Source organism: Notechis scutatus, chromosome 2 (assembly GCF_049901735.1).
Source record: "Notechis scutatus isolate UNSWTSFEM ecotype Mainland chromosome 2, rNotScu1.2, whole genome shotgun sequence".
Classification (NCBI taxonomy): Eukaryota; Metazoa; Chordata; class Lepidosauria; order Squamata; family Elapidae; genus Notechis; species Notechis scutatus.
Window position 1 is genome coordinate 26,667,571 of NC_142010.1, and position 19,115 is coordinate 26,686,685.

The 19,115-nt window shown below is 46.7% G+C and overlaps 2 protein-coding genes across 9 annotated transcripts in view; one reads left to right on the forward strand and one right to left on the reverse strand.

Moving 5' to 3' along the window:
- Window positions 1-19,115, reverse strand: part of LOC113428608 (major histocompatibility complex class I-related protein 1-like) — a 684,789-nt gene that overhangs the window by 426,243 nt on the left and 239,431 nt on the right. The gene's annotated exons all lie outside the window — the stretch shown is intronic.
- Window positions 1-19,115, forward strand: part of LOC113428674 (class I histocompatibility antigen, F10 alpha chain-like) — a 156,967-nt gene that overhangs the window by 135,875 nt on the left and 1,977 nt on the right. Inside the window, exons 3-7 of one of the 2 annotated variants that reach the window (XR_015747209.1) lie at window positions 9,704-9,982; window positions 13,084-13,356; window positions 14,736-15,017; window positions 17,009-17,098; window positions 17,523-17,618. Coding sequence is in view for 1 of the 2 variants with exons in the window: in XM_087953858.1 (XP_087809984.1) it covers window positions 9,704-9,982; window positions 13,084-13,356; window positions 14,736-15,017; window positions 17,009-17,098; window positions 17,586-17,618 (957 nt within the window). In the remaining variant the exon portion in view is untranslated. The remainder of the gene's footprint in view (window positions 1-9,703; window positions 9,983-13,083; window positions 13,357-14,735; window positions 15,018-17,008; window positions 17,099-17,522; window positions 17,619-19,115) is intronic. The other variant, XM_087953858.1, reaches the window with a different exon arrangement.

Genomic DNA, 19,115 nt, shown 5'->3' on the forward strand with positions numbered 1-19,115 from the left:
TCCCTCTGGCTGAGAAGCTGCTTTGTTTCCCAAGAAGGTGGAAAGGAAAGTCTTGGCCATCCCGTGGTCAGAAGGAGCCATTTTGAGAATGTAGGATCCCAGAAGTTTCCCCAAGCCACAGAGATGCCAAAGAGGAAGACTCGAGATGAGGCCTGCAAAAATAACAGCTTTTTTAATTCTTTGGCCAAAGCAAAAAGTCTGGGTGAATACTATGTCCAAAACCTACAGACAAAATGCATGTAAGGAACAGCCACCCCTTGTGAGAATGGCTCAGAGTATTATATACATTGTACGCTGATAGAAACTAAGTTTATCCAATCGGAGACAAAGGTTCCTTATTAATGTGGGCAATGTCTTGCCCATGCCTTCCCCTTCCTTATCCATGGAGCGTTCTTTGTCCGTGCTCTGTCCATACTTGGTTATTTTACACAGTATCCCTTGTCCTTGTGTGTTTCTGCTCCTGGGCAGCCTCCTCTTATCTATGAAGCAAGATGTTCATGGGAATTGTCTCCAAGGATGTGCCTAACTCTGAAGCAAATTGCAGAGGCGAGAAACCAGATAGAAAAGGTTACGATTCTCTTACAGAACGAATTCCTAACAAACGATTCCCATCCCTAGCAAAATAGTCGAAGCAACTTCTTTTAACAGATGCAAAGAGCAAAGGTTAGATTGATTCATGCCAATATGCCCTTTCAAGAAGGAAGGAGCATTGGTGGGTGCCAGCTGGATCTCCTCTGGATCTGCCACCACAAGGCTCTCCATGTATGAACTGATTGGGAAAAGAGACTCTGGAGCCCTCTGAAGGTTGTGCTCCCTCTGGGTCTGGTTCCACCAGAATCTATTTGGATAGTTTGGGACAATTGTGCTAGGCAGTCCTGACCATCTGAAGCAAATGAGTGAAGGGATCTTAACTGTTTACCTCCCACTTGAAAACCCCTTTCCCGATAAATGGATCCAGAGCAAGGAGGGGCCTTACCCAGAGCGGCCATATTCCTAAAAACCTCCTTCCCTGCGCAAGGCCTTCTGGCTGGGATCCAGCAGCGCCCACCCCTCCTTCGTGAAGTCTACACCTGCCTTTTCCAAAGGAACAGAGCTCTTGAAAAAGAGAGAAAATCTTCCTTAGTAGAGACCATCTTGTGACAGGCTTGCGAGTTGTCTCTCTTGTTGTACTAAAAATAAAAATAAAAACGGAGCTTTGCCAAATACCAAATGGACGTTTCTTGTGGGATGGATTTATGTTGGATGTCCATATACAGCTCAACAGCATTATTGTGTGCTTCTTCTTGTTATTTCCCCCCTTAAAGTATTTCAGTTTGTTTTTCAACTAAATTGTACAACTTATATGCTATATTAAATGTGGGAAAAGTTCTGAACTGGTTGATCTTGGTCGGATTTCCTTACATTTTAAAAACCTGGCATTTTAAGAGGGGTGGGTAGACTTTTTACATCCACTGTAACCTGCTTTCCCCGTTGAGTTTCCTTGCTGGAGGTGTCAGCCTTCAAGATCTTCCTCCTTTCCTTTGCTTCTTTCTGGCTGCCATGAGTAACGGGGGGTGGAAGGGGGAAATGTATGGGATGTAAGCTGCAAATGTTGCTAACTAATATTGTATAAACTGGGGAGGGTTTCTCATTCCTGCTTAGCTTTCTCTTCTCTGCGCAACTGCAAACCTTTATCTGAGTAAGCCAAGGTCAACTAATCATCACCACCTGGAGATGTCCGCATGATGTAGTTCACAACTTTTAATTGGAAGAACCGTTTGAACTGTTGGGGGTGGGAACATTTCACTCCCTTGATATATGTGATGTGCGTGCCTGTTTACCCAGATTCAGAATTTTCTTGTTGCTACCACTGACTTCCAGTAAAAGACATCTTTTCTCTAATTACAAGAGTCTAAGTATTTCTTTCCTGGATTTTGAACGGAGCACCAGCTGACAGGAGGTCCCCCTGGGAAGGTTACAAATGGTGATTCCCCTGACCGCAAGGATGGTCCAGAGGTCACAAGTGCAAGGACCCCGTCATAAGTCACTTTTTTCAGCTGAGCTGCAACTTTGGTCATTAAACGGATGGTCATTAACTCAAGGACTACTTGTAAAGGCAGGGAACTCCAGACAGTGTTCAATTTCCCATCACTCGCTTGGCGACTGTTCCACATTATGGCAACGTTGAAAACACTGAGCGGTCCTCGCACTTACAACCATCACAAAGTCCCCACTGTCACATCATTGTGATTCAGGTGCTGGGCAACTGTCACACAAGTATAATGGTGGTCCTGAGTTCACACAATGGCCATTTGTGACTTTCCCTTCCAGCTTCTGACTAGCAAAGTCAATGGGGAAGCCGGCAGAGAAAGTCATAGTCGTGATGTCTCGCTTAACGACCAGGGATTCACCCCATGTGCTCACGTGAAGTTTCACTTAATGACCACACTGCTTAATGACAACTTTTCCAGTCTCCATTGCGGTACTAAATGTAAGAGGACTGGGTGGAAGAACAGTTTAGGATACATGCAAAGCTTTTATAAAAAGGATAATTTAACATAAAGTAAATTTAAAGAGAAAAGGCAAGAAAACACAAGTGATTTTGGGTGAGATTTTTTTTAAAAAGGAAGGTTTAAAAATTCCCAAACAGGACAACTATTACCCACCAAATTAAACTTCCATAGAGGCAGTTATCTATGAAAGTAAATAGATAATTAATTAGTTAACTGATAAATAGTGCATGTGTTATCAGTAAGAGAAATGGAAATAAAGATAAATTATGAAGAAAAGAAAAAGAATTGAATTTCCAACTGTGCTGGGAAAATGATTGACATATAAGTTAGGCACAAAAAAAAGAAAGAAAAGAAACTAAAATTTATCAATCAAAAGGAGAACAGAACAGAGATCCTATTGGTCATTGCCTAGCAACAGAGTAATCATTCCAATGAGTGACAGTTGGCTGCAGCCTCTAGAAGAGGCTGGGCTGGCTCTGTTCTCTCTGCTGGAAGCCACATTTAGCTCAGGTGTGCGTGAAGTTCTCTCTTGAACCTTACGCCCTTCAACCTGCTGATAACCCTAAGTTGGCTCTTGGACCTTGAACCAACTGTGGATGACTCTTGTTAAGCTTCTCTTTGAAAAAACATGCTTTGCAGGCAAGGCTTTCCTTTGGTTGGCATTCCTAGAGACATTTCTATTACCTGAAAATAAAAGGAATATATATAAAATACAGAAAAATGCGGGGTAGGCAGCAGTCCCAACATATGGGTGACAAATCATACTCAACCTGTGCTTCTCAAAGGAACATCAACATGGAGGGAAGTGAGCACTGGGATACTCCAAACTTTAGGCCTGGTACTCTTCAATGTTTTCATAAATGACTTAGATGAGGGAATAGAAGGGGAACTCATCAAATTTGCAGACGACATCAAGCTGGTAGCTATAGCCAACATCCCAGAAGACAAGCTCAGGATCCAAAAAGATCCTGACAGACTTGAACACAGTAACTGCGAGAGGGATCTTGGAGTCCTAGTGCAGTGGTCCCCAACCTCTTTTGTACCAGGGACCAGTTTCACGCAGAAACACTTTTTCAAGGACTGGGTAGGGGCGTGAAGGTTCCAATAACAAAAACCTTAATCATTATATTTAGTATGTGATCTGAATGCAACAATTACATTTTATATTAGGCACTTTCATGAACTGTTACACTATAATATCAACTCACCAAAATGTAGAATCAGCGGGAGCCTTCTGCTGTCTCATCGTTGTCTCATTTACCCTTTCCAAAAAAACTCTCCAATGAACTCTGTTTCTGGCTCATTTTGCGAGGGCTAGCTTGCATTGCTGATGCAGGATAAATACGCGCCAAAGAGTCAAGCGCGGAAGTTAGGCGAGGGCGGAAGTGGTTGTCTTTCAAAATAAGACACCCGGAAGCAAAAACATTTTTATATATATTTTAATCAAGATTATTCATTCTTTGCGGCCCGGTACAAAATGATCTACGGACCGGTATCGGTCCGGGGCCTGGTGGTTGGGGACCCCTGTCCTAGTGGACCATCACCTAAATATGAGCCAGCAGTGTGCAGCCACTGTCAAAAAAGCCAATGCAATCCTATGTTGCATTAATAGAATAAAGATTGCGTGAAATTCTAGTACAGCTTTATAAAGCCTCAGAAAGACCAAGCCTGGAATATTGCAACCAGTTCTGGTCACCACAATATAAAAAAGATGTTCAGACTCTGGAAAGAGTGTAGAGAAGAGCAACAAGAATGATTAGGGAGCTGGAGGCTAAAACATACGAATATTATAGGAATTGAATATGTCTAGTTTAATGAAAAGAAGGACTGGTAGGGGGAGATGATAGCAGTGCTCCAATATTCGAGGGGCTCCTACAGAGATGGGGGCGGGTGGGTTTAAACTATTTTTCAAAGCACCAAAAGACAAGACAAGAAAGAATGGATGGAAACTATCCAAGGAGAGAAGCAACCTAGAACTAAGGAGAAATGGTCTTAACTGTGAAAGCAATCAACCCATGGAACAGCTGGCCTTCAGAAGTTGTGGGTTCTCCATCACTGGAGGCTTTCAAAAAGAGACTGGATGACCATGTCTGAAATGATACAGGGTCTCCTGCTTGAGCAGGGGTTGGACTAGAAGACCTCCAAAGTCCCTTCCAGCTCTATAATTCTATGTTCTATCTGATATCTCCCGACCCCATCAGCTCTTGCAGAAGAGGGATGTTGTAGTCCTGCGGTGGGACCCAGGAGAGGGGCCTTTTCTGCTCTGGGAGCCACCCTTGATATCCTTCCAGAAATCTCTTAAAATATTCTTGTGTGGAAATATTCTTGGGGATCTCAAGGAACCGGCGAACTAGCAAAGGGGCTGCATCGCTTATAGTATCAGATCCATTCTTCCAGTCTTTATATAATAAACATAGTTTGTTAAAAATTGCCTAATGTTTTTGATGTTTAGCTTACGTCCTGGTTTATTTATTTATTTTTATTGTATGCCACCCAGTCAGGTTTTATGGATGTATGGCAGTATAAATATGAGGAATAAATAAATAAATAATTCTGTCCTCACAGGAGACTGACAGGAACTAGGGAATTAATCTCTCGCATTTGGTACCCTGACATCCCCCTTCCCCGAAAAATACGTCTTCATCTTGAAGATGCCACAAGACCCTCTGAGAATAGAATTAGAATAGAATAGAATAGAATTAGAATAGAATAGAATAGAATTATAATAGAATAGAATAGAATTATAATAGAATAGAATAAGAATAGAATGGAATTGGAATAGAATAGAATAGAATTGGAATAGAATAGAATAAAATAGAATAGAATAGAATAGAATAGAATTAGAATAGAATAGAATTGGAATAGAATAGAATAGAATAGAATAGAATAGAATAGAATAGAATAGAATAGAATAGAATTCTTTATTGGCCAAGTGTGATTGGACTCACAAGGAATTTGTCTTTGGTGCAAATGCTCTCAGGGTACATAAAAGAAAAGATACATTTGTCAAGAATCATAAGATTAAATTAGAATAGAATAGCATAGAATAGAATTAGAATAGAATAGAATTAGAATTAGAATAGAATTAGAATAGAATAGAATTAGAATAGAATAGAATTAGAATAGAATAGTTATTCCCCCCCTCCTTCTCTTCCATAGGCTGGACATACCTAACACTGTTCATGACACCATTTAGCCTCCGGTCCCTAAATCATCTTTGGTGCTCTTCTCTGCCCACTTTCCAGGATCTCGGCTCCTTTCTGTAGGTCGTGGCTAAAACCTGGACCCGCTATTCCAGTACGATCACTTCTCCAAGGTTCTTTATGTTGTCCCTCTTGTTGACTTTTTTAAAAAACTTTTTTTCTTTAGGCAGCTTCGCTTGATCCCCAGTTGCGGCAGCGGCGGCGGTGCTGGTTGTGGGGGAGGGGGGTCCCCCCAAACTCCCCAGAGCCAGATAACCTTTAAATAAAAAGAAAGAAAGAAAGAAAGAAAGAAAGAAAGAAAGAAAGAAAGAAAGAAAGAAAGAAAGAAAGAAAGAAAGAAAGAAAGAAACTTTTCTGAGCCCCGCAGTTCTGCCCCTCCCCCAAGAAGACGGGAACTCTCTGAAAGATTTCCTGTTTTTTTTTGTTCTGTTTTTTCTTCCCGCCAAGGGTTGAGCTTGCTCAATCGGCAGCTGCCTCTGGGTTGTGTGGCCTCTTGTGGATCGTCGGGGGTGCCTTTTTTTCCTTCTTCTTCATCTGAGGAGGCTGAGGATCGCGGCCAGGATGGCTCTGCGCCCTGCGCCCCTGTGGCTCCTGGGGTTGGCGCTGGTCGCCTCCTGGGAGAACTGCTTCAGTGAGTCCTTTCGGGGTGATGATAGTGGCGGTGGTTTTTCTGCCGCTTTTACCTGCCAGCCAGGGAATCCTTTTGTTTTGTTTTCTTCCTCTTTTCTCTCTCCGAAACGTTTATTCCGACAGGCAGGATCCCTGATTCGGTCCTCTTTCTAGTCCGCTCCCCTTTCCCCTCCCCTCCCCCACTCTCTGGCTACTTCCAGACGAGGCATAAATCGTAAATGGGACCCAGTTGCCACTCCACCCTCCAGCCCACCCCAGGAGACCCACCCCTTCCCCCCGCTCTGGAAATAGGACAAGTCAGATCAAGTCTACCTGGGCGTCCCCAAGCGTCCTGGTTCTTTCCTTCACCACCACCAACCCCCCCCCCCCCAAAGTGGAGGTTGTCAGAAAGCGGCGTTTGCAGGGGATCAGGGCAGTTCACGAACTTCCTGGCTGCCTTCGCCCAACCCCCCCTCCGCCTGGGTCACCTTTCCTGCCTTTGGGGGGGCTTTGGGGCTCTTTGGGGCTTCCGGTGCTGGAAGGACCCGGCTGGTTTCTCCAATCGGATCCGTGTCTTGGCAGATGCTGGTGCAGTGGAGCGATGGGGCCAAGGTTGTCCTGTGAATGCAGCAGGATGAGAGTCTGGAGAGAAGCCCTTCTTCATAATCTTCCTAAAGATTCCTCCTTCCTGATTGTCACTTTCTCCTGATCCCCACCATCACCCCGTGATCCTAAACCCAAAATACCCCCAGAGATTTATTCTGGGAGAGGCAGAGATTTGCCTCCCACGAGGTTCCTTCTTCCATTTCAGAAGCTCCCGACATGGGGCAGTTTGCAAAATTAAAAAATATTTAAAATATATAATTATTCCTTAGTAATCAGGAACTTGGGGTGTTCCTGGCTGTTTGCTCTGAGAAATTATCAATATAGCAACTTTTCAAAAGACATTAAAAAAGTTGGCAGGAACTTAAGGATTAAATAAACTGGCTTGGAGGTAAAAGAAGAGAGAAACACCTCTGGATGGTGACCATGAAATGAATCGCTGCTCAGCCCCACAAGGGAAAGAAGCCGGTTCTGGATCACGGAGAGTCCGATCCCCCCTCCTTCTGTTAGGGAAAAGCTCTGATCCCTTTCGGATTCTGAAATCTCCCCAGAGCAGGAAGTGGATCTGGGATCCTCTCCCCAAAAGCTCTGAGAAGCCCCTGGGATTGTGGGGAGGAGCAGGAAGAAGGAGGCCCAGGCCTTTGCCTTGGACTGGGAAGGACTGGGAGGCCATACTGGAGGGAATGGGCAGTGGGACTACAGGTAGTCCTCGACTTACAACAGTTCATTTAGTGTCCAAAGTTGCAATGCCATTGAAAAAAGTGACAGTATGACCATTTTTCACACTTATGACCATTTTAGCATCCTCATTGTCATGTGACCGAGATTTGGATGCTGGGCAACTGGTTCATATTTATGACGGTCGCAGTCTCCCCATATCACATGAGCCCCTTTTGCAGCGTTCTCACAAGCAAAGTCCATGGAGAAGCCAGATTCACTTAACAACCAGGTTATTAATTTAACAACTGCAATGATTCATTTAACAACTGTGGCAAGAAAATTTGTAAAATGGAGGAAAAAACTCACTTAACAAATGTCTCACTTAGCAACAAAAAATATGGGCTCAATTATGGTCATAAGTCGAGGACTACCTGCATTTATTTCTCTGGGCTTTGGAGGTCCTGCCCTTTTGTATGCAGACCCTGGTTCTGCCCAAATAAATCCCATGAACGATCCTGAAAATGATCTTTAAAATCTTTGGTGCCCTGGAAGAATTTCTGACCTGAAGAGCTTTCAGAATGGACACCAAAAAGGGGCCTTGGGGATTTTCCAGCTGAATCGATTTCCCAGCAGCATTTTATTCATTTTATTTTCTTTTGATTCTTTTAACCTGCTTAGAAGCTGTTGTTTTTTCTGTTCATTGGGCAGCCTGAGAGTCTCTTCCGTGTTTGTATTTTGACAATGGAAACTAAACGGTGACTTCATGTGATTTTTTCCCCTCCTTGTTAGTAAAGTTTCATGTCTTGTGAATTGAGCCTGTCCTCCAAGGAAGGGCTGGAAAAACTCGGATGATCCTCAGTCAGGAGTTTGCATGATGGAAAGTGAAATAATTTTCTGTGTTTAATCTTTGGTTCACCAGAGGGGCTTGAAAGGGGACAGGACCCTCCCCACAGAGGATGAGTTTAGGGAGAGGACCCCAGCTGAGCCCCCCCCAAAAAACATGGGTGTTTTCAGCAGGAACTCCCAATCAGGCCCAGTGGGGGCAGGGGGTGGGGGCAGGGTGGAGAGGCCCCCTGGGTTTCTATAGGGTGAGGGGAATTCTGGGAATTGAAGTCCAAATGGCTGAGTCTGAGGAACTCTGATTTAGGCCTTTACCTTGCACTCACTGATCATGGGCAGAGTTGAGTAGCCAGGATCACAATCCCCTCCCAAGTTGGCTGAGGGGCATTTCTGCCTGACAAAGTGCAGGATCAGCCCCAGAGGAGGGAAGGTTTCAGAGCGGCTTCTGCAGAAAGTGAAGGGTGAGATTCAGAGGAAATCTGGTCCAATGGAAAGCGTCCGTGGATGATGGTTTCAGGGCCCTAACTGGGTTTCTGAAATGAAGCAATCTTGGGATAATCCCAGTGAAATTCTCTGTGGAATGAGGGGGAGCCCCTCTGAGTCCTGGGTTCAAGGCCGATTCCTGCTCAGACGGCTGAACTCTGGGAGGGGAGGGGGGATTTTCCAGCGATGGGAAGGGGGACAGGAGGAAGATCTGGGGTCTCCGTGGCTTCATTGCTGCTCCTTTCCCTTTGCCTTCCCACTTTTGGGTTTCCCCTAAGGATCCCATTGTCTCTCCGTTCCCCTCCCCCGTTTTATAAAATCTCCCCTAATATCTGCAGCTATAAACCATCCACTTTGGCCCTTAGACTTTTTTTTCCTGTGAATGGAAATTTGGGGTGTCCAGGTGGGGTTTCCTGCTGCTTTTGAGCTCCTGGGGGGGAATCCCCCCTTTTCCCTGTGGGGCCACTGTAGCCTCCTTGGGGCAGAGACTGAGCAGCCCAGAAGGGGGTTTGAGGGAGGCCTTGATGGAAGAGGGGAGGGCACAATTGAGGGCAGGTGAAGACCTTCCCTGCCCTCCAACCCTTCAGGCCCTCCAGAAGCTGCTTCTCTCCCTCTCAGTCGCTCCCTCCTTCCACCTCCTGCCTCCTCTCCCACCATCTCCCCCTTCCTTCCCCCCTTCCTCCTCTGCCCCCCAGCTCTCTTCTTCCTCTTCCTTCCTCCTTCCTTCTTCCCCAGAGCCTCAGGTGGGAGCCTCCATGGGATCAGAGCCCTTGACTGAAGCCCCCTAACTCTCCCCCTCTGGGTCCCTTCCAGGCGCCTCCTCCCACTCCATGAAGTATTTCTACACCTCCATCTCGGACCCCAGTCAGGGGCTGCCCCAGTTTGTCGCTGTGGGGTACGTGGACGGTCAGGTCTTTGTTCACTACGACAGCCACAGCCGGAGGGCGAAGCCTCGAGTCTCCTGGATGGAGAAGTATGTGGGGAAGGAGGATCCCCAGTACTGGGACAGAGAGACCCAGATATCACGTGGACATGAGGAGTGGTTCAGACAAAACCTGGAGACTCTGAGGAGTCACTACAATCAGAGCGAAGGTGAGTGATGGGTCTGGTGGCTCCTCCGGCCCCAGGAACCAGAGGCGGGGAAAGGGGGAGGTCCCTTCAAAGGGAAAAGCAGCCTCCACACCATTTAAAAAGTCTTTTTTTATATGTTTATTCTTTTATTTTAATCAATATAAGATTGTCCTTGCCTCCATAGCTGACATTTTCTTCCAACTGCAGTTAATGAAAACGTGTTTAAATTTATCCATCTGTCTGTCTGAATGTTGACATGGATATTGATATAAACTGAGGTAAAAAGGGACCAAAATCTCCCCTCCCCCCATGGAAGATGGAGGGTCCTTAGTGGATCTCCTGCTGTGGGGGAGGAAGGGAATCACAAGTCTCCCCCCCCCCCCAAAAAAGAGGCAGGAGGATCCTAAGGAGATCCTGGGGGAAGCAGGTCCTCGTCCTTCTGTCTGTTTCCACCCCAGAGAAATGAGGGATCGAGTGGAGATCCACCTGGGGAGACTAGATCCCTTTCCTTCTCCCCCTTGTTGGAGGGAGGAGTGGGGCCCAAATGCCAGGAGCTTCTTCTCATCCTCCAGGTGGAAGGAGAGGCCAGGAGGCCCAAATGGGGTGGGGGGCTCTTGGAGGGGGGGGTCACAGGGCCAGGATCCTCCCAATCTTGAGGGGGAAAGAGAGAAAAGAAACAAACCTCCATTTGGGGCCCTGCAAGAGTCTCTCAGAGCCGTCATGGCTTCCCATCCTTGGTCCCTCAGGCTGAACTCCTGCCCTGCCCTCTTGGTGGGGCTGCCCTGGAGGGGGGGAGACTCTTTCTTCAGCAGCCCCTCCCCCCATTCTGCCATCTTTTGGGGTGGACAAGATTCCCCTTCAAGGAACCTTATTTAGGAAAGGGGTGCAAGGAAATCTGGGTGTAAAGATAGGCTGCTTTTGGCTGAGGAAAACCTTCTCCACAAACCTCAGCCATTTCCCCTCCTTTCATCCCAAGGAGGGGCAGCCCCGCCCTTTTCCTCCCCCCCTCCAGGGAGACCCCAGAGCTCATCCAGTCCTGCCCCTGATCCCCCAGGATCCCCCCAGATCCCTCCAGGCCCCCTGCTGGCCTCCCAGGGGAGCAGAGCTGCACCCAGAGGGCTCCCCCTGGTGGAGGAAGGAGGAAGGAGAGCGGCCAGAGTGGAGGGGAGCCTCCTTTCCAGGCTAAAGAGCCCCAAAGGTCCCAACCTTCCCTCAAAGGGAGGCTCCTTCCACCCTCCCATCGCCTGAGTCGCCTCCTCTGGACCTTCCCCAGCTCCCTCCGGTCCTTTTCTGGGGTCTTTTGAGCAGAAACTGCAGAGAATATTCCAGATGTGGAGGCACCCTTGATTCACGGAAAGGTTTATGACATTAGCCTCTCTGTGTTTTCAATACTATTTTAATGATCCCTGATATCCTGTTTGCCCTTTAAATTTTTTATAAAATTTGGATTAAACTTTTTGAACAAAAAACAAAAACTAATAGAAAGTAACCTAAAGTAAAGGAGATAAAAGAAAGAAATCAAACAAAAATAAAAAAGTACAAGAAAAGAAAACAATTAAAGAAAATAAAGAAAGAAAAAAGACATAAAGAAGTGATTTCTGATATTCTTCACGGCAGTTCTAAATATAAATGTGTTTTAGCCCCTCTTAAGCAGCCTTCCTCAACCTTTTGACCCTGGAGGAACCCTTGAACTATTTTTCAGGCCTCAGGGAAGCCCTGAACATCCAGGCTCAAAGATGGGCTGAAATTGTTTCATGCATAGACCTGAAGAGATGCATTAATAGTGTTCTTACACTAAATATAAAAAAGGAAACTTGCCTTTTCAATGTGATCCCTGTGCTTTCTTTTTCCTGCAGAAATATTCAAATCTGTGCCAAATTTGAGATAAGAAAATACAGATTTTATCTTCAAGTGAAATAAGACAATTTCTGTCTTTGCTTTTGATGCTTCTGAAATAAGACTGAGCTTGTTCTCAGGAGTTGAAAACAGCAGCCAAATATTTAGGGCCTTCCTGTGAATGGCAGGAGATTCTTCTTGGGCAGAAATCCAGAACTATTTTTCCCATGGGGAGATCAGGGAATCTCCTCTCGAGGGAAGGATCGGACTGCAGCTCACGAGGATCTTCCTCTTCCTCCAAAGGGAAGTTCTCAGGCTGAGCAGAAGATGCAGAGAGAAAGGATCCCTCACCCGTCATTCCTGGGTGTGGAAAGGGAGGGAAAGGACTGGTCAGTTTAGTTCAACTGTACTTACAGGTAGTTTCTCCTTAGATTTGAGAGTTTCTGGCGTCCTTTCTCTCTCTCAAGGCCAAACAGAACTAGAAACATTTCAGGATTTCCATTTGTTTTATTTTTTTCAAACATTCAGTGTTCTCCTTAAATCCAAGAATCTGTTCACTTGAAGACGAAACATCTTCTCCAGGGCCTTGCAGAGCCTGTAAACTTCAAGCTCCTTTCAAAGGTCAATAACCCTTTGGGTGTCCAGATCAGACTGGGCCACTTGCTGCTGTGGCTGAGGAAAATATTCCTTTGTGGCCCTTCAAGGCTTCATTCCCACTTTGCACTAAACCATGGTTTGTTTCAGGTTAGCCCAAAGTGGGAACCAGCCCTTGTGATGTGTGCTATTTGTGGATATAGACCAAGATTTATGGTCACAGGGATCCCTGCAAACTTTTGTGTAGATCGACCAGATGCTCTTTGAGGCCATGAGATTCTCAGTCCCTCTTAGCAGCCGCAGATTCAGGCAACTTTTCTCTCTCTCTGGGATCCCTTCCTTTCCCCCCAAGAGTCTCCCCTGCAGAGGAACAGCAGAAGGAAAGATGGAAATGTCTCCGTCCCTCCGTTTATTCTGTGACTCCCCCTTTTCTGGGTCTCCCTTGGGATCCTCTGCTGTCTTTTCCAGCTTCTCCTTTTTCCTGGGGAGGTTCAGGGGCTCCATCCTGGGGGGGAAATGCAGGGAGGGAGGTCGAGGGAGGGGAGAAGGGCGGATAGTGATGGGGGCTTTCTTTCCCTTGAACTCTAGGGAGGAAATGGGGGTGTCAGTGCCTGTGTCAAGGTCCCTGCAGGGAGGGAGGGTCTCTGCCTATCTTGAGGACTCCCCAAACCATCATCTTGTCCCTATTTCAGGCTTTCACATAATACAGTTGATGTTTGGCTGTGAACTCCGGAAAGACGGGAGCAAAGGAGGGTTTATGCAGTATGGCTACGAAGGGAGGACTTTCATCACCTTCGACAAGGAGACCCGCACTTGGGTGGCTCCCGTCCCCCAGGCCCAGATCACCCAGAGGAAATGGGATGCTATTCCAGGATTTAATCAGGGATGGAAGGCCTACCTGGAGGAATGCATTGATTGGCTGCAGAAGTACCTGTCCTATGGGAATGAGACGCTGCTGAGGACAGGTGAGCATCTGGATCCAGGCTGGACTTTCCTCCTTTATGGCCGGATTTCTCTCACACATTCAGCCCCTTTGGGTCCCTTGTCTGGAGCCTGTTTGCCCTGGTGGGAATCCTCCTCCTCCCCTTCCAGCCCCTCTTGCAGGACACGGGAAGCCCTGTTTGGTTCCCATTGCCAGGCAGCCATTCAGTGGACCAGGAAATGCAGCCTCTCCCTGGCAGGAAAAGCCCTTCAGGGTGTCCTGTTCACTGCCCACCATGAGGCAACCATTTGGGGCTATTCAGTGAAACCCCCATTAGCCAAACTGTAGTCAAGAGTGATGGGCTCCCTTAATTTCCCCCCATGAACTCTCCTTCCCCCCACATCCCACAGGGGGCTCCCTCCCAGTCTTGCACCTGATTGGGGCACCTCCCATGGCCACCACTGTGGGGGCTCCTCTTCTGCCCTTCCTAAGACATCATCAGAGCCCCCACTTGGGCAAAGAAGCCCATGGATGAGGGGTTCTCTTTCCAGGGTGGGGGGATCCCCCATAGTTTTTGTAGATCTTTCTCTTAAACCTCAAACAGGTTCCCTCAATTCTGACTTAGTGACTCTTTCCTCAAAACGGCCCCCTCCCCACCTTCAGGAACACCCCCTCACCCCACAGGGGGGTCACATTATAACCTTTTCCTGTGATTTGTTATTAATTCACCATCTAGACCACCCCTCCCCCTCTTGGCTCTTTGATCCCTCCAGGATCAGCTGGTTGAGATTAGGATCAATGGGGGAATCCACCCCCCCCCCTCAGATTGCCAACAGCCCCTCCCTGCCAGGGAGGACCTTCTCTCTCTTCCATTGGCATCACCTCCCTCTGCCCTCCCCCCCCCCCTTTTGAGAGACAAAATCTGTTTTCCAAATAGATCAGTGAGAAATTCCAAAAGCCCTGAGCCCCTTTTGGCTTTGATTCTGGCTCTCTTGCTCATAACATTGTGGTTGTGTCCCTTGGAAAGAGGCCTGGAGCAGCCTCAGATTCTGGGGAGAAGAAGAGGAACCAAGAAGTAGGGAGCAACTTCTGTGTTGTTGTGGTTGTCTTGAAAGGGAACTTAAAAGACCATCTCCACTCTCCCTCCCCTGAAGGGAGCAGCCCAAGATCAGTCAGAGTTCAAAGCAGTCAGAGAGGAATTTCCTTGGACCCTCAATTTGGGAAAATCAAGAGTTCTTGTGGTTGAGCATTTTCCAGATTTGGAGCATTTCCTGAAACTCTTGGAGATGCTACAGGTGTGAAGTTTAAATCCTGGGGTTAAAATTAAGTGCTGGGAGATTTTCCTGCCTCTCTAAGTTTCTCACCCCCCCTTCCAAGCTCTGGAGGGGCTGAGAGTTAATTCTGGGGGTGCCGTTTCTGCAGAGCCCCCAGTGGTGACGGTGAGAAGCAAGACAGAGGTGGAGGATGGGATGGAGACGCACATCTGCCGGGTCCACGGCTTCTACCCCAGGGAGATCGATGCCTTCTGGACGAGGGACGGGGAGGTCTGGCTGCAGGACACCCTCCATAGGTCTGTGGCCCCCAACGCGGATGGGACCTTCCACTACTGGCTCAGCATCCGGATCGACCCCAAAGAGAGGGGCCGCTATCGGTGCCACGTGGAGCACGACGGCCTGCAGGAGCCTCTGGACCTGGCCCTGGAAGGTGAGAGGCTGCAGGGAGGGGAAGGCTGGGCTCTTTGGCAGGCTGGGAGGTGGTGGGAGAGGAATCTGGCCCCAGATGTGTCCAGGTGTGAGCAAACCTGAGCTTTCATCCATTGGTTTTTCCAGTGTTTGAGGTTGGTGCAGCTGCAGGGACCAGAGCACAGAACTGACTTCAGGGGATGGAAAGTACAGAGTCCCATCACAAGAGTTGGCCGATCCTGATGAAATGCCCTCAGATCCTCTCTTAGGCCTTCCCCGTTTCTTGCCCCCAGCACCAGAAATAGATTTCCTTTTGTTCACAATTCCTAAAGTAGAAGAATCAGGAGGAGTCTGGTTGCCCCTTTTCTGAAGGAAAATTTTGACTAAAATGGATAAAGTGCAGCCGACTTCAGGAAATGCAGAGAGTGGCTGGACTGATGCATCAGGAGTCAGAAAAGAGGCTAAGAAGTCTGAGTTTTATTTCCCATCAGAGACTAACAGGGTTTCCTGCTTTAAAGGTCAAAAGGTCACTGTGTGTTGCTTCTCTAAGAAAGAAGTTGCACCTTATTTTATGATCTGATAGGTGAATTCCTGAGGCTCAGCATAAAACCCAAGGAAAAAAGCCCTCTTTCAAAGAGTTCTGTATATGCTCAGAAGTGTCCTTAACGTACACTGGACTTCCAAAGTTGCAAAATTCAAATTCAATTTTTTATTGATGATTGTCACCAAGATACAAGAAATATTCAAATGTAATTGTTATGCTGATATCCCAGGCAAAATAAAATATTCCTTTTATTTTTGTTGTTGTTTATAGCAAGCACCAAATTCACAAGTGGAATGATTGCTATTCAATGGGAATCCTGAATTTTGTGCAAGAGAAATTTAAATTTAAACTTCCCTCCTCAAACCTGCTTCCCCCCCCCCCAAGCAATACCAATTTATAATGCCTTGGTAAGACCATCCGTGGAATTCTTCATCCAGTTTTGGTTGCCACGATATAGAAAAGATGTTGAGACTCTGGAAAAAGGCAGAGAAGGGCAACAAAGATGGTTAGGAGCCTGGAGGCTAAAATCTATGAAGAGCAGTTGCAGGAATTGGGCATTTCTAGTTTGATGAAAAGAAGGACTGGGGGTGACATGATACGTTCCAATATCTCAGGGGCTGCCACAAAGAAGAGGCAGTCAAGCTATTCTCCAAAGCACCTGAGGGCAGGACAAGAAGCCATGGGTGGAAACTAAACAAGGAGAGAAGCAACCTAGAACTGAGGAGAAATTTCCTGACAGGGAGGACAATTAATGAGAGGAATGGCTTCCCTCCAGAAGTTGTGGGGGCTCCATCACTGGAAGCATTTAAGAAGAGACTGGAGAGTCACTTGTCTGGAATGGTTTAGGGCCTCTTGTTTGAGCAGGGGGTCAGACTGGAAGACCTCCAAGGTCCCTTTCAACTCTGTTATTCCATTATTGTATTTCTGCCATTTGTGGGTCCGTCCAGAAGCTGGATATCACCCTATTCCATTTTCATGCTGACGTTCTGGAAGCACAAAATACAATTTTATGCTATTTCTGGACTAGCCAAAGAAATGAAAGTGTGTACTTACAAAAAAAGTCTAGGTGATATGAACTATTTTACTTTAAATAATAAAATGCAAACACAGATCTGCCCAATTCCCAAAATGTTTTTAACAAATTTTGTTTATTTTATTGTGTTGGGGACGTTTTTGTTTTGTAAGCTGCTGAGAGTCACAAGGTGGCAAAGGGCTGCTTTTGAGTCGAAAAGCCAAAGATGAATCCAGCTGCCTTCATGCTGGGCTGGTGGGAGAAGAAGGCAGCGTCAGGAGGACACGTCCTCTAACAACGGTTAGCAAGGCGCCTTCATGTTACCCTGAGAAGGACACAAAAATGAGCTCATGGAGATTTTAATTTTGGGGAATTTCCAGCTTTCCCTTCTTTAGGTCTCTCTTGGGAAGATTGTTTGGGCTTCTCCTTCAATGATCTGCTCTTTCTCCCAATTCAGAACCAAAATCCAACCTGGGGATCATCATCGGCTGCGTTGTGGCTGCTCTTGTCCTGGTGGGTGTGATTGCTGGGATCCTGGTATTCCTCAGTAAGTATCTTTTTTTGAGGGGGGGTGATGGAAGGACCCCCTTTGGGGAGCTTCTTCTGGGCTTCCTTCTGTCCTGTTTTCGTAGCCCTCTGAGATCTCAGCCTCTCGCTGGGACTCCCGTCTCCATTCAGCTGAGTCTGAGATTCAGGCAGTCCTGTCTTCTTCTGAGTTGGGAAGAGGCTTCCCAGTTCTGTCCCTTTCGAAGAATTTGGTCAAAGAGCAGCAGAGAAGGATTTCCATGAAAATCTTCCTCCCCTCCCAGCTGCTGCTGCTGCTTCCCCCAATTCCCCTCCATCCATCTTGGAGGCAGCAGGTCTCTCTTGGGGCAAATCAGGAGATACATTTGTATTTTGAAGATCTTTCTGTCTTTATAAATGGGACAAAGGGTCTGTGAAGTATCTCCTGCGGTTCTTCCTCTTAACAGAGGGAGAGTTTGGATGATCTCTAGTGGATTCTTTAGAGCTTTCCCTGATTTTTGTCCTTGCAGAAAGACGTCAAGATGACTACAATGCAGTTCCAAGTGAGTACATGTAATTTCCAACTTGGAACAGGCTTCAGAGGCACCATCACTTGAGGATTGTGTGTGTATGTGTGTTTAAACAGAGAGAAAAAACTCATGAAGCTGCAGAGTTGTGCTATTTCCTCCTAAGAACTAAGCTGGGGAAGGAGGCCCCCTTTTCATAACAGCCAGACTGATATTGGAAGGGAAGATCTAGGACAAGAAACCCTCAAGAGGATCCATCTGGGCGAAAGATTTGCTCTGAGTGAGAAGCTGCCCTGTTTTCCAAGTAGGAGGAACTTGCAGAATTCACTCTCCTTGCACTGGTTTGTCCCTGCAGAGGAGAAGGGAAACTCTCCCTGTTGGATTTCCAGGCCCTTTCAGTCAGGCAGGGAAGGCAGCCCAGAGTCTGCATGGTGGAGCCTTTGGAGGAAAGAGCCCTTCATTCCTTGGTGGGAAATAGGAAAACCACCACAATGCTGTGATCCCCAGTGGTTAGAGACTCTTCTGGTGGGATAGCTGAGACCTGGCTGAATCTGGAAGGGGGAGGGTCCCCTCTCAGAGATGTGCCCAGGTGGGTTTAGGGTTTGGCAGCAGCCGATACCCCAGGACGCAGAACAGGTGGGATGGCATGGTCACCTGAGAATCTCTTTTGGCTTTCAAGGGGCCTTGCCCCAAATTAATGGTTTTTACTCCCTGTTTTGGAGCTGGGTTCATGAAATCAATTGGGCTTGTTCCTACTGTACCAGCCTCCCTGTTGAGTGGCCACCTCCCTGCTTGAGTGCTGGGGATCATTTTCGGATGGGCAGTGGAGTTCCCCAGGATTATGGTCTTGCGAGAGGGTCCTTGGTGCTCTCTGCGCTTGTTATGGTAATGAAACATCGGCCAGAAAAGAAAGAAGCTCAGAGAGCACCAAGGACCCCTCATTGCAACCCTGAGCTACAAATATTCTCCTTTGGTTGGTTTTGGGGCTGCAATCTTCCATCCATGGGTTTGGCCTTGGAAATGGCCCAGGAGTTTGTGGTCGCCCTGGTGGACATTTGGCCTCTCCCAGGTCATCTCGGATCCGACCCAAGGAAGTGGTCAATAAACACCGGATGTGATCTTCTTCATTTTTCAAGTTTTAAAAAAGTTTTTATTAAATATTAAAAAATTCCATTTCTGTATAAACAGTGTGTTGTCTGAGTACAACTAATTTTGAGAAATAGTAATAACAATAATACTCATAATATTAATATTGATGACATAATAATTGATGAACCTTCCTTATGTAATTATTCATTATCTTATGCTCCCAAGTTTCTAAATTCTTTTTCTGCCATTGATAAAATAAGCCCCATGTTAAAAAGTATTCAGTTTGTTCCTTCTCCTTAATTTTATAAAAGCCACATATTTTAGCATCTTTCTCATATGGTGATATGATCTTCTTGTTGGAGTCATAGCAACGTGATCCGGTGGGGGAAATCTGGTTTTTAATTTATTGTTTTAAATGTTTTGCATGGCATTTTATTGTAAGTA